This window comes from Rhinolophus ferrumequinum, chromosome 12 (genome assembly GCF_004115265.2).
Source record: "Rhinolophus ferrumequinum isolate MPI-CBG mRhiFer1 chromosome 12, mRhiFer1_v1.p, whole genome shotgun sequence".
Classification (NCBI taxonomy): Eukaryota; Metazoa; Chordata; class Mammalia; order Chiroptera; family Rhinolophidae; genus Rhinolophus; species Rhinolophus ferrumequinum.
In genome coordinates, this window is record NC_046295.1 from 65,386,834 (window position 1) to 65,401,921 (window position 15,088).

A 15,088-nucleotide genomic window follows, 5' to 3' on the forward strand; every position below is an offset into this window, starting at 1 on the left:
CCCAGTGCCCTGGGCTGTCAGAGCTGCTCTGCCCATCGTGGCACAATGTCTAATTATGGACTCATTAGTCTGACTATGTGGCTGACGTCTGTCTCCCTCACTGGACTGTCAGCCTTGAGTGCAGGACCCAGTCCTTAGGGCCTAGCACCAGAGCCTGGCACACAGAGCCTGGCAACACTGTTTGTTGAATGAAAGAAGGTAAAGACGGAACTGCAACTCAAGGGCTCCTCTCATGTCAAGGAATCCTGTATTCAGGAGCTCCACCCTAAGAAATCTTATCCCAAGTACCAGAAATTCCTTCCTGGGAACCAGTCACCCCCCCTGGAATTGGTCAGCCCTGGTGGAATTGGCTATCTCCTGACACTCACTTCCTTAGTTTCCCAGGACCGAGCGGGGCCCCCGCTTCCCAGGAGCCTGCAGGATGACAGCCTTCCATTCTGGAAGCTTCCTGCAAGGACTGCCTTGGCTCTGCCCCCAGGGACAAGACAAAGCCTTGATTGGAGTTTGTAAGTGCCTGACTTGATAAGGGCTGTTCCAGTGATAAAGGATTTTTTTCTTATACTAGCATGCATGTGTGCACTTATATGTGTGAGAGAGACGGGAATACAGAGTCAGACAGACGGGGGCTGGAAGATAGGCAGAAACAGACATTCAGAGACATTGAGACTAATATGTGGGGGAGGGGGGCAGGCAGGCAGAGGGACAGCGCTTCAGCCCAGGGTGGCCAAGGTGGGGTAGAGCGGGAAAGGAGCACGGGGCTCCCCTGCCTCATGTTTTCTGTGCCTACATCCATCCCAGGGTGCCTCCCACTCCAATAGCAAGCATATTCAGGTTGGAGCTGGCTATGGGATGGGCACCCCCAACCTGGGCCCCAGACACAGCCCGGGGTGTGTTTGTTGACCTCAGGCAACCAACTGCAACAGCCATAGTCAGAGCACTGGACAGCTTTGTCCTGGCAAAGCAGCTTGCTGCAGTGGTGGAGCTGCACAGTGGCCAGGACTGGGCACCCTGGAGCAGGACCCACTGCTTCAATCCTGGCTCCACAGCCAACTAGCTGTGTGACTGTGGGCAACTTCCTCCGCCATTCCATACCTCAGGTTCTGCATCTATAAATAGGGTAATAATAGTCTCTGCCTGACAAGGTGCTGATGGGGATTAAAGGAAATAATGAAGGCCAAGCTCTCAGAATAGTGACTGGCACCGGATCATTGAATCCTCTATTAATCCCACAGGTGGGCAGGTCAAAGGTTGTCAGCCCCAATTTGCAGATAAGGAAGCTAAGGGTTAGAGGTGGGCAGGAACTTGTTCCGTGATACCCAGCTAATAAGTGCTGCAGCTGGAATTGGAATTGGGGACCCTTGCCTCCCAGCCCTGTGCTCTTTCCTCTGCTCCCCATGGTCTCTTGTTGGGGAATGTCTCTTTCACTGTAGCACTCACTCTTGGGCTGTTGTAATGTGCCATCAGATTGGGGGCAGGAAGCCCCAAGCTCCCTGTCTTATCTCTGATTCCCCAGAGTTTGGTACACAAAAGTGCTAAAGAAAACCGTGTGTCCGGCTGCACTGGATGGCGCCGCTGCTGAGAGGTGGCTGAAGCAGCCACTCCCCCACCCTGGGGGTGGTGGCATTCTCAGAGTCAGCCTGTGTTGGCTGCAGGACCCTGGCTTGAATTGCAGCCACCCACTGGGATGAGAGCAGCGTGGGGGTGGGGGTGTGACAGGGAAGCATCGGTGATTGGCTCTGTCCTGCTGGGAGCGGTGGCCAGTGGCTTTGCACTCACTGCCCCCGCAGGAAGAGCCCTCAGGATGTGAGTGGGGTGCAGCCAGCTCAGGATTCCAGTGCCAGGGGGTGCGGCTGTGAGCAATGGATGCCTCTCCCTCCCGAGCAGCACTTCTGGGGCTAGCCTGTGCCCTGGGGACGGGCAGCAGGGGAGCCAGGGCCCACGAGTGTGAGCGAGTAACCCAGGAGCTGGTGGGCACCCTCAAAGGCTGAAGAACGGGCTGGCTGAGGACTCTTCCTTGAGACATCCTGGACTCTTGCTTGGTGAAAGTGGCTTAGGAAATCACAGAGTTTTCTCTTTGATGGAAGAAAGAAATCCAGCCTCTCTCCAGAGTGGCATCCGCCAGCTGGACAGGGTGTGTGTTTGGGAAGGGCGCTGGAGGAGGAGGAGGGAAAGCAGGAGGGCAAGGAGGAAGAGGAGGAGGGACGGGTGATGCAAGGGTTTTGAAAACGCTACCTAGACGTGGGAGGTGGAACCTGGTCATTCGGTTCTGCTTTTCCCAGCAGGTATCGCTCCCCTAGGGAACTTGGGTAAGTCCATAAATAGCTCTGCTGACACAAAGGAGCGCTGTCTGGAAGGCAGCCGCTTGACACGGCCGCCAGGAGCTGCCACCGACACGGCTGCCCGCCCGCCCGCCCGCCCGCCTGCAGGAGGAGCTGGGCAGAGACCCGGGCGGGCGGGCTGGCAGGAGCGGCAGCCCTGAGTCGCCTGGGTCTCTGCAGGAGTGTGCTGGGTAGGTGCTTCGTTGACAGGGTGTGTATGTGGTGGGCAGGGGGTCTCTTGTCCAGGCTACCCCATGCCCCTGTTCCTATTGTTTCTTCCCCAGGGCAGCCATTGATGAGCATGTTGCAACCAAACCGTGTGTTCTGCTCTGAGATAGCTGTGTGTGTGTGTGTGTGTGCGTGTGTGTATGTGTGTATGTGTGTGTGTGTTTCAGGGGGTGGGGGCCCTGCAAGGAAGGGGCATGCTTCCAGGCTGCTCTCCACTTCTAGGATGGTCAGTGGCTTTTCTTTCTGGAAGAAAGGAATGTTTGGTGACCAGAAGTCGGGACACTGCCTGGGGAGGGAGCGCTCAGCGAGCCGTGTTGGTGCTCATGTCAGGGATGCTGACCGCACAGCAGATACCAGGGATGGCTGCTCTTGCCTCCTAGCTCCATGTCGGGGAACGATGTGGTCCCGGGGGATTGCCTCTGAGTCCCTGAGACTTCTGCTAAAATGTCCACTGGAAGCACAGCAGGGACACTCTGTCTCCTGAGCCCCTTGGGAAAGGCCCTGCACCTGCTCCTTGGCTCCAGCTGAGACTCATAATGACGAGGTAATGGCTAGGGACCCACTCACCCCACAGAGCCAGCTCCTGGGAGTGGGCAGAGGCCAATTCTTTTCTTGGTGTACAGGCCCCACATCTCTACTCTTGTCCTGAAGTGTCCAGGAAGAGCCACTGTGCCCTGGGACCTAAGGGCTGTGGAAGAGCTTGGCTCGGGGGTGGGGCGCCTGTCCAAGTTCACCTAGCAGGTCTATGGCCAGGAACAAGATGGAGGACTTCTGCCTTCTGGAACAGGATATGTGGGTGCCATTACCCCAACCTGAGATGTGTAATTCAGCTGTGAACCTGGCACTCCTGGCTTGAGATGCCTAGCTCAGTACAGGGCCACCAGGCCCCTCACTGAAAAGTTTCCACATCCTCAGGCTTTATGGCTGGGGCCATATGGTTCCCCTCTCAAGATGGCTTGAGTGGATATATCTCCTGGAAGGGAGGAGCTGCAGTGCCTGCCCCACCAATGCCTGTGGGATCCCCGCCAGGGCACTGCCACCATAGTCAGAGTTTCCACCAGGGCCCCTGGAGTCCTCCATGCCCAGCCAAGGGACACTTCCCCTCTTCCTAGCCCTAGCACGTGGCATGGCTTAGCCCAGGGCGGACCTTTCAGGGAGCCAAGTTCCACAGCAGGGCTCACTCCAGGCCCTGCCTGGCATCTGAAGCAGCAGAGGGATGGTGAAGAGGGAGGCAGCTGAGGCAAGTGACCTGACCCCCTGGGGAAGTCTCCAGGACTCGGAACCAGAAATCGTGGAGGGGGCTTCTGATTATAAGTACTTGGTAGCAATGAAACCACCCACCTTCAGCTTCCTTTCCTTCACATGTGTTCCTGCTGCCTGGAAAGCCCATCTCCTCTTCAGGTCTTAATCCCACCCAAACTCCCACAACTAGAGCAAACAGTCCGGTTAGAATCAGTTTATTGGTGGTGGTACCCATAGCGGTTGCTTCATGTCCTATTTATGTGAGATCTACGCCTTATTCTCCCCTTGGTTCCAAGGGCCTAGGCTGGGGCCCAGCGCATGGCAAGAAAGACCTAGGATGGCTTTTCCTTGAGGATCAGCACTGAGGTCCAAGTCAGCTTTCTGCTCATCTCCTAGCTCTGCGTGGAAGAGAGTGAGCACCATCAGCTTCACGGCCTAGCGAGGAGTCCCTTCGGAGGCCCTACTTTCTGCGTGTCTGGCTTGCTTCCATAGGGCCAAGGGGTTGGAGGGTAGAACTGACAGGAGGTGAGGAAGGGAGAATCTTGGCTTTGGCCTGGATGAGGCCACAGGGAGAGCCCACTCGGGTCCTGCTGGGCTGCCGTGGTGGAGGGGCAGCCCTGGTTGGTTTGAATGCAGTGCTCACGGTCCTTTGCAGACCACAATGGCTTGGAGCTCAGCTTGGGCCCCCTTTGGATGATGCCAACCAGAGAGGAAGATCTCAGCCTGAGTCTCCCTGGCGACCCCAGCAGAGGCACAGCTGAGGAAGGCAGTGTTCGTACCCAGCTGGGTTCCTGGGGGTCCTAAGAGCACTTTTCCATTTGGTGTCCAAGGCCCTGGGGATAGTTGAGCCCCTTTGTCCCTGGACAGGTAGGGGACTGAGGCAGGAGAGAAAGGACTTGATTAAGGTCACCTGTGACTCAGCAGCACAGTGAAAAGTTTCCACATCCTCAGGCTTTATGGCTGGGGCTATCTGGTTCCCCTCTCAAGATGGCTGGAGTGGGTATATCTCCTGGAAGGGAGGAGCTGTGGGACAGTGGGGACAAGACCCAGGTCTCAGCTCCCCAGCCCAGGTCTCTCCGTCACACCAACTAGATTACTCAGAGTACCTGGCTTTCGTCTTGGTGCTCCCTTTCTTTTGGACTCCCCAGGGACATGTTCCTTCCCAGGATGTCTGGGCTTATGGGCTAGAGCCCGGCTGTCCTCTGGAAAAGCAGTGTGTGCAGTAGAGAAAGCCCCTGGTTGGCTAGTGGGCTGGAGGTGGAGGCATATTCTAGTCCTTGCTCACTGGAGGAGCTCAGGCAAATATGCTTTTTCCTCCTCTGGCTCAGTTTCCCCTTTGGAGCAACCAGGGACTGGACCGGATATTGCCAAGACCCTTTCAGCCACTGGATGCTTCAGTGTTCTGCAGACCCTCTCCCTTTCCTGGCTTCTGAGTCATTGGTCGCTGCTAGGGTCTGGCTCAGCAGGGAAGCAGCCCCCAACCTGTTACACAGGCGCTTCTGGTCAGAAGCCTTCTCATGCAGGCTGGAGCCCAGGCTGAGGCTGGGAGGTTTGTTGTTGTTTGTGGAGCCAGGCCGTTTCCAAGATGTCATTGCTCAGGGAGAGCCATCATTCCTCCCAGGGATAAACAAGGCTGCTTATGGCTCAGCCCGCTCAGCCCAGAGAGGCTGGAGCCACTCACAGTGGGCAAGCCAGGCCCAGCCCCAGGGAGCCGCCACCTTCCCCTGCACAACCAGCTGCACCCAAGCATGGAGATTGGGGTGGGGGTGGGACAGGACTAGGGAGAAGGATGTTGGGGACACAAACCACTTGTGAAATCCAAGCTTCCAGGCACAGCGGAGAGGGGAAAGGGTCCCAGGATACCCTTTTCCGTGGGCAATGGGCCGCGATTATCACTCCAGATATACGGGTAGCTGCCAGCTGTGCCTCTGCTCCAGATGCTCTGGGTTCTTCCCTCTCCCTGCCTGCCATGGGCCAGCCTGTTTGCACCTGACACCGTGGCTCAGGCTGCTGCCAGAGAACTGTCAGCGGCTCCCAACTTAGAAGGGTGTGTGTGTGTGTGTGTGTGTGTGTGTGTGTGTGTGTGTGTGTGTGTGTGTGTGTGTGTGTGTATTTGGAGCCGGGCACGCTTTCCCCCACATAGCCAGGGCCCTCTGTGGTATCCTCCTTACCTCTTGGTGGGGTTAGCCTCAGGCTAAGGGCAGAACTCAGACACTTGGGTGAGAGGCAGAGAAGAGCTGGGCAGAGCCTCTGGGAGCCAAATGGCTGGTTGCAACGTTGAGAAAAGACTGGAGGCAGCGAGGGGGATAGACCGTGGGGTGGAAGGTGGCGTGCTCCTGCTGCTCCTCAAGCCGAGGGTTGGAACTGATGTCCATCCAGGACGTGGAAACCTTCACTGCTCAGACTTCAGTTAATGAAGTTCCCAGTTGATCCAAAGAGCTGCTCTGCACTTGTCCTCTGCCTGTCTCTCTCCTTCCCCTGCTTCCTGCCTTATGTGTTTAATACCTACTGTGTACCATGCATTGCCAGGTATTGGAAGTATAGACATAAAAGGCCAATCTTTAATCTAGTGCCTGGATAGGCATGTAATGATGGTAACCACACAGCTTTCTTTGATGGGGAGGCTTGGGGAGGCGGGTGGGAACCTTGAGGAAGCCTCCATCCCAGGCTTGGGAGCCTCAGTGAAGCTTCCTACAGGAGGTGAGGCTGAATCTGGCTGCATAGACACTTGTCCATTGAAGGAACAGGTCTCCTTCCCGGTCTGTCCACCCCTCTGAGGTATACACATGGTTCTTGCCCAGCCATAGAAATCGCCTGTGTGTGTATCCAGCCACATGAACCTTCTGATCCCTGCGAGGCCATGTGGTGTGTTGCGTGTAGGTGCGTAGGTTCAGGGCATGAGGACAGGCTCTCCTACTGTACAGCTGCATGCCCTTGGGCAAGACACTGAACATTTCCGAGCCTCCGCTTCCTCAGGCACTGGCCCAACCTCATGGGGTTGAATGAGATGATGCGTGTAGCAGAGATGCTGGAAATGCGTCATGCTGGCGGCGGGAGTGCAGTAGCACCTTACCTCACGGGGGTGTTATTGAGTGAGACGGGGAGGCTTGGCGTGGGGTCTGGCACACAGTGGGCATTCAGCACACAGGAGGTTGTGCAGCAGCTTGTTGCAAAGGGGGTCAGTTGGAATGTACCGTCAGAGACGTGTACGAAGGAAAGGGGCTCATGGCGGAAGGAGCCACAGCCTCAGCCCGTGGAGCAGGGGAGACACTGGGATGAGGGCTTTTGTCTGTTAAAGTAAACTTTTAAATTGAAGTAAAATGTAGGTACTGAAAGATTAGAATTTTATAGACCCTGAGTTTTCACAAAGTGGACATACCCTTCAGGTCAAGAAATAGAACATTCTAGTACCCCGGGAACCCCTACCTTTGTGTCCCCTTTCGGTCACTACTGCCTCAAAGGTAACCCTTTTCCTGACTTCTCTCATTGATTAGTGTTGCCTGTTCTTGAAATTTGTACACATGGACTCATCAAGGATGTATTCTTTTTTGCTGACTTCTTTCAATCAGCATTTCAATGGTGAGATTCATCCGTGTTATATGAAGTATTTATTTTATTCATTCTCATTGCTGCATAGTATTTCATTGTGTGGCTATACCACAATTTATCCGTTCTACTGTTGATGGATATTTGGGTTGTTGCCAGTTGGAGGTTATAATGAGTAGTGGTACTATGAATATTCTTGCACGTGTCTTTTGATGCACTGTATATACTTTCCTGTTGGGCAAATACCTAAGGTTTGCAATCTCTGAGTCATAACACTGAATATAATTAGCTTTAGTAGAGACCGTCATGTAATTTCCCAAAATGTGCCGTCAGTATGGCCTCCTGGAGCAATGTCTGAGAGTGCTTGCTGCTCCTTTTCTTCACCAATGTTATTGGTGTTAGATATGGTGATATCTAATTGTGGTTTCATTTGCATTTCCTTGATGACTAATGAGGTCCTTTGCATATGCTGATTGGCCATTTGGATAAGCTGTTTGTGGTGTGTCTGTTCAAGTCTTTCTCCCAGTTTTCTACTGGATTGTCTGATCTTTTTCTTATTGATTTGTGGGAGCTTCAAAATATTCTGGATAGTGTTCATTGTTGGATATACGTACTGTATATAACCCCTCCCACTCTGTGGCTTGCATTCTCATACTTGTAAGGATATCTTTGGAAGAAATTCTTAATTTAATGCAGTCCAACTCATCAACCTTTTTCTTTATGGAGGACGCTTTTAGAATCCTGTTTCTTTGTCTATTACAAGGTTATGGATATATTCTCCTCTGTTATGGTCTAGAAGTTTAATTGTTTTATTTTTCATATTTAGATCTAAAATCCACTTGAAATAGATTCTTATGCACGGCATAATATAGAGGTAAAGACTTCTTTTCCCTGAGTGGATATCCAATTTTTAAAAAAGGTTATTCTTTCTCACTGTAGGGCAGTATCACCTTTGTCAACACTCAAGGGGTGATACATGTGTCGGTGAGCTGTTCTGAAGGATGAGTAGGAGTATGCCAAGTAGACAGGGGAGGGCAGGGGGTGCCAGGCAGGAAGTACAGTGAGTACAGGTTTAGAGGGTATAGTGAGTACAGGCTACCTGAGGATAGAGTGTGTTTGGGGAAATACAAATACGGATGCCCTTGAACAACACGAGGGTTAGGGACGCCGACACCTCTGCACAGTCGAAAATCCATGTATAACTTTTGACTCCCCCAAAAGTTAACGACTAATAGCTTACTGTGGACTGGAAACCTTACCAAAACATAAAGTCAATAACACTTGTTTTGTATGTTATATATATTATATACTGTATTCTCGCAATAAAGTAAGGTGGGGAAAAGAGCATGTTGTTAAGAAAATCATAAGGAAGAGAAAATACATTTAGACTATTTATTGAACACAAGTCACATGGACATGGACTGCACAGCCCATGGTGTTCAGGGGGCACCTGTAGTTCAGATTGGTTGGGGGAAGGAGAGGAGGAACGGGCTGGCAGAGAGGTCCGTCAGCAGAGGCAGAACTAGCAGGTAGTGATCTGGGACCATCCCAGAGGCATGGAGGGGTCGTAAGCTGGAGAGGAGCACAGGCAGGTCAATGTCGGGGACATGGGAGAAAGTCCCATGACAGCAGGAGGACGGGAGGATGAGTTTGGAGCAGACTATAAACCCAGCCAAACCAGCCTCTGCCCCCGCACTCTGCAGAGACAGAGCATGTCTGCTTCGGGGGGACAGCGGTGGAGGCAGCGTCGTGCCTGGGGCCTTGGAGGGTGACCTTCCATTACAGGACTGCAGCTAAGTCCAGTGGCCAGATGTTCACTCCATTGTCCCCAATGGAAGAGCCTGCCCTCCCGCGCCAGTGCCCCCAGCACTGCGTGCCCTGAAAGGAGGAGATATTTAGGAAGTGGGACAGACAGGCAAGGCCAAGGGATTTCTGGAAAGGGGGTGCTTTCTGCTTTTCCTGCCCTTGATGCATCCACAAGGAGACCTGGCCACACCTTGGGCCCTGCAGGCTGGCTGAGATTCAGAGCTGCACAGACCTGCTCTGGAAGAGTGCGGCCTGGAGAGGGGAGTAACTTGGCCCAGTCCACACGGTGAGCTAGACTGCCCCAGCCTAGGGGAAGCCAAGTCCTTCCAGGGCCTTTGGGATGGGACTCGGTTTCCTCCCCTGACATGTGCAGAGATAATAGTGCCCCCGGCTCAGGCTGTTGTTAGCGTCAGGATGGGTCAAGTGCCCTCTCCCAGTGGGACACCGGGGAGAGGCTGATTGATGATGACGAGGAGGCTGGTAATTATGACTGCAGGAATTGTGAATGTTCATTGAACACCTACTATGTGCCGGCACCTCTACGTGGTGTGCTAGGCAGGCAGCACAGTGAGTACAGTATTGTTTCCTTACCACACTGTGACGTAGGTACTTGCTACTTGTATGGCTCTTTTATAAATGAGGACATGGAGGCTTGAAGAGGTTAAGCAGCTTGGCCAAGGTGCCCGGAGCTGGGAGGTGGCAGAGCCAGGATGTGAACCCAGATTTTTCTGTCTCCACACCCCAGTTTTTCACCAGCAATAGGCTTCCCTCCACCAACCGGGCTCTGAAAGTACTCCCTGTTCTTTCAGCTGTTGCTTGGAGTTTAGCCGTAGATTTTGGGTTGATGCCTGGTGCCCACCGTGACGGAGAGCCAGGCAGTGGAGAAGAAGGGCACAGTGAGCTGAGCTCAGTGTGTACCAGGCCCTGCCTCCCGCCCCTGGCAGCCCTAAGAAGGAGGCATCAGTGACTCGGCCACACATTAGGATTCAGCCCCAGGCCTGCCTGACTCCAAATCCTGGGCTCATGATCACAGAGCTATTTGTGCCTTTACCTGGGGTCCTCCAAGCTGGGCAGAGCTTTTTTGTTTGACCAACCTAGTGTAGACATCACAGAAAAACCACACACTTCCGGCTCTGCCCATGAAGTGGTCCCCGGGAGGGAAACAGGTTGGGAGGGTCACAAGGTGTATGGTGACCCTCCCCGTGCCAGGTGAGTCGGGCATCCGCCCCTTGTTCCCCACTGATTTGGGGTAAGAGTAGGGAGCCTGCATCTGGAACTGTTCACCATGCCTAGCGCAGTGTGCGGCCCAGTTAGGCGCTTGGTAAAGTCTTTTGATGGAAGGGAGGGAGGGAGGGAGTGAGGAAAGGTAGGGAAGGGGACAGGAAAGGAGATCACGGTAGAAAGAGCAGGGTTTTGGAGCCGGGCAGATCATGGTTTCAATTCTGATTTCTCTACTTCCATGCTTTTGATCTTGCACGGAGGGGGGGCAAGGGGGAGGGGCAAAGTCCGAATCCCTTCGCACATCCATGTTTCTGCTCCATGGAGCCACCTGTACTTCCTTGAATGTTCTATGCTGTCTCTGGCTTCGGCCTGGATAGCCTCTCCCATCCCTTTCCCCTCCAATTACCTCCTCCAAGAGCCATCCCAGTCTTTCCTGCTGCCTTTGTGCTTCCATGTCTTCCCGGGGTGGTAGTGGGTGGGTGGATATTGCCTTGACCCCTGACCTGGTCCTCTCCCACAGGCCTAGTGCTTTCAGGGAAGGGAATGTGTCTCGCTACTGTTTGGCTCCCTGCACAGGCTCTGGCTCATGGCTGGAGCTCGGTAGGTATTTGCTGAGTAACTCTGGGGGTGGGGGTGAGGAAGCCAGAGACTCAGTCCTGAGGAGCTGCAGCAGGGCCTGCCCAGGGCCACGAGAGAAGGGCAGGCCAAGCTTTGGCAGGAGGGCAGAGAGCCCTCTAGCCAGGCCATGCCAGGGAGCATTTAGCTGGGCTCCAAGGGGTGGGCAGGAAATTGGCTTGAGGAGATAGAGGTAATAGGGAAATGTTTTCTCGGGCAGAGAAAGAGGGTGCCAGGTGAGGAGGGGAGTGGTGGAGCCCACAGGTGGACTGGTTCCCGAGCAGAGAGCTCAGGGGTGGGGCAGGAGAGGCCCAAAGGGCCAGGTGCTCCCCTGACGGAAGCATCAGTCACCACAGGGACAGGAAGAGGCGGGGAAGCCCCTGCTTTCACCTCTCATGCCTTTTGGATGAGAAGAGAGCCAGGGCTGTGGGGTAAGACTGAAGCAATGGTGTCTGAGTCTCCAGAGGAGGAGCGGCTTGGCAAGGTGGTGACAGAGCACAGGACTGGAAACCCAGACACTGGGAGCTGCCTCCTCCTGCCTAGTGAGAGGCTGGGCATCCAGGGGGTTGGTGGGGCATCCCAGCAGCTCCAAAGGCCAGGCCCGGGAGTCTGTCCTTCTGGTTTAGCCAGGTGGCAGTGCCAAGAGTATGGCAGGCTTCTAAGAGGAGTTTCTTCTCTTCTCACACCTCAGGGGTTCCTCTTCCCTGCGTATCGGCTTTGTCCTGAGAGTTTCTGAACTGCATGAGCTACTTCTCCTCTGAGCCTCAGTATTGCTTCCCATAGAATGGTTGTGCTCTCTCCTGAGCCCCTGTGGGACCCGTGAGTTGTCATGAGATCCTTTAGAGACAGAGAATTTTCAGTCTGCAGTCCAATCCCTCCTTCCTCTCCTTCCTACTGCAGTTGGGCCTCTGTTTCTAGGGAACATGAATGGGTAGCTGGCTCCGGCGGGCTTGCCAGCTCCCCATCCTGGGACAAGCGCTGCTGAGGTCATGTCTCTTCTCATGGGCTTCCCGTTACAGAGGGAGCAGTGTGTGTTGGAACTGGTCCCGCACTAGGTTCTGTTCTGGATTCTGTCCCAATTCTGTGGTGTGACGTTGGGCATGTCACCTCCCTTCTCTGGGCCTTACCTCATCTGTTAACTGGGGCTGCTCCCCAGAATTGTCAGAAAAAAGTCAAGATGCCTGGGCCCTGCTTTTAGGGAATCTTACCTAGTGGGTCTGGAATGGAGCCCAGATAGAAGTATTTTTTAAATGCTCCACAGGTGTTTCTACAATGTTTCTCTCTGTTGAGAACCAGTAGTCTGTATCGGTGCTTTTCAAACTTAAATGCGAAAATTAATCACCTGGTACCTTGGTGAGGTGCAGATTCTGATCCAGGAGGTGTGGACTGAGGCCTAACATTCTCTATTTCATGTGAGCTCCTGGTACAACTGCTCCTGGGTCACCGGCCACACTTAGAGAAGGAGGAGTCTAGACGGTCCTGTGAAGTTCATTGGATTCCCATCCATCCATCCATCCATCCATCCACCCACCTATTCATTTATCATCAAACACTTAAGATGGGGAGTGGTGAGAGGTGAGGCTAGAGGGAGAAGAGAGCCCAGACTCTCCCAGAGCTACAGAACTCGGACTTTATCTGGCGGGCACTGGGGACTCACGTCAAGTTTTAAGCAGAGGAGTGACAGGGTCAGATCTGCCCTTAGAAGTCTCCCCTGGCCTGGTGCAGAGAATGACCAGAGGGGTCTGGATCGCTGCTGGGAGGTTGGCATCAATCCTGGTGGGAGATGATGGTGGTCTGGAGGGAGGTGGCGGTCGTGGAGACGGAGAAGGTGGAACGATTATTATTATTGTTTATAATTACTAATCTTTATCTTTTTAGAGCAGTTTTAGGAATTGAGAGAAAAGTACAGAGTTCCTGTAAACTCCCTATCCCCACACATGCATGACCACCCCCCAGCCCCAGTGGAATAATTCTTAAGATTTTACAAGGGACAGTTGGGAGAATTTGATGATTGGCCAGGGCGGTGATAGTGAAGGAAAAGGAAGGGACGAGAATACTCAGATGCCTGGTTTGGGCATTTAGTGGTGGCATCACTGATACAGAGACTCCGAGAGGAGAAAGGGACTCTGGGGAAGACCATGCATTCATTGAGTGTGGGGCACATTGAGTTGGGGGCACCGAAGGGACATCCAAGGGGAGGTCTCAGTCTCTATGCCTGGGCTCCAGTTACACAGGTGTCCTCTCTGTTCTACCAGGTGCTGGACTTCCTGGCTCGGGGCCTTGGCATTCGTCTTTCCCTCCCTAGTGCGCCCCTCCCGGCCCAGTGAGCAGACCTGTGCTGTGTCATTCCTCAGGGTGGCCTTTCGCACGGGCCCCTTTCTTCTCCCTCACAGCACCTCATAGGTTCCCCTCATGTGATGCCCACAGTTTGTATTCATTACCTGCTTCTGTGGGCAATGACTTGGTTCATGTCAGCCCTTCCTCCCCAGCCTGTGAGCACCTCCAGGACAGGGATTGTGCCTTTCTCCTTCCCCTGTGTGTGCACAGAGCCTGGAACAGTGTTTGGGAGCAGCACTGTCCCACGGGTGCTGGGCAAACACTTGTCGATGGGACTGGACTCAGGAGGCAGGTCTGGGCCGGCAGTGAGGCCTGAGCTTCGGCAGCGGCCAGGTGGTGCAGCCGGTGATTATAGCCTGGGGAAAGGATGGGTGACTGAGAGAGCGTAGGACGGACATGAGAAGGGGCCAGGGACGGGTTCCAATAAAAAGGCTGTGACGGCGTGGAGAAGGGGTCATCGGATCTGGCGGAAGAAACCCCGGGAGGGCAATAGAAAGCTGAGCTGTACTGCGATGGTTTGGCTGCCACTTCTGAGTGCCTCGTGTGACAGTATGGTGTCCATCAGCCCGGCCACTCCTCCCACAGCACTGTGAGGAGCTATATTACTCCCCCGATGTGGCTAAGGAAACTGAGGCCCAGAGAGATTACACCCGGGGCACCCAGCCAGTAGGTGTGAAGTCAGGGTCAGTATCCAGAGCCGGCAGCCTGGAGCAGGGTGGTGGCTCCAGTCTCTGGGTGTCAGGAACCCAGGCCAGAGCCGCTGGACCGGGCCTAGGATGGCGAGTTGAGTATTAGCAGAGCAGCTGGATTCCTGGAAGCCAGCATCGAGCCAGGGACCGAGAAGCCAGACTCAGAGCATGCCAGACTTGAAGCAGCAACCCATCTCAAAAGTCACGCCTGGAGGTCAGATGCTGGGCTGGAATCTAACAGCCTCTTCCTTTCTCCAAGGACTTGCCAGTTCACAGAACACTTTCTTTCTGGGACAGGGGTCAGGAGGCCTCCTCACCCCATTTTATGGCAGAGAAAACCAGAAGCAAATGATGGGGCGAGGATTATAGCCCAGGGCTTCCGGCTGTATGTCCACGCTCTTTCTGTAAAATCCTAACTGTGTAGGGGCCACCCTGAAATGGAGGCGAACCCCGGTGCACACTCCCCTCACCTCTCTGGCCGTCCCCTGCACCAAACGCAGGAAGTGGTTTTTGAGGGCACACGCGGAATCCAGCATGTGTGGCGGATGTCGTGAGTCATCTCAGAGTGACAGCTGCAGGTTGACTCTGGGGTCAGCAGACCTGGCTCCACATTTAGTAGCTGTGTGACATTGGGCAAGTCACTTCCACCCCCACTGCCCTCCCCAACCCCAATAGCAGGTGGGGGTTTGGAGCCGAGGAGACAGAGCTGGTGTGAGGAGGCGCTCTGATGTCACACCTGCCACCCTTCCCCAGCTTGTTCTGAGCCCTGGATTGGACTGGGGAGAGGATTTGATTAGTTCCTAAACAGCAGCTCCATTTAGATGGCCGGTTCATTTCCTGTGTGCTTCTAGCAGGCGAGGCATGGACAGAATTAACCCTGGTCCAGCCAAGCCAAAGAAGTGATGGATGCAAGAGAGAGACTTCCCATAGGAAGGAGGCAGCCACACACATGATTCTGGACCCAAGGCCCTGGGCAAACTGGCTGGTCTCTCTGGGGTGCCTTGGCTGGATTCTTGTCACCCCAATCAGCTGCCTGTCCCCAGCTACCTGGACTTCCTCCATCCGAACACTCATCACACTTGTTAA

At 54.2% G+C, this 15,088-nt stretch overlaps 1 protein-coding gene across 8 annotated transcripts in view; it reads left to right on the forward strand.

Annotated features, from left to right (window-relative positions):
- RGS3 (regulator of G protein signaling 3) overlaps positions 1–15,088 on the forward strand; it is a 110,827-nt gene that overhangs the window by 77,932 nt on the left and 17,807 nt on the right. Inside the window, exon 1 of one of the 8 annotated variants that reach the window (XM_033124073.1) lies at positions 1,781–2,131. The exons of 4 other annotated variants lie outside the window; for them this stretch is intronic. In XM_033124073.1, the coding sequence (XP_032979964.1) occupies positions 2,078–2,131 (54 nt within the window). In that variant the 5' untranslated portion in view covers positions 1,781–2,077. Of the gene's footprint in view, positions 1–1,780; positions 2,132–2,249; positions 2,307–2,332; positions 2,510–3,074; positions 3,091–15,088 lie in introns of those variants that run through there. 3 more of the 8 variants (XM_033124075.1, XM_033124074.1, XM_033124077.1) reach the window with 3 other exon arrangements.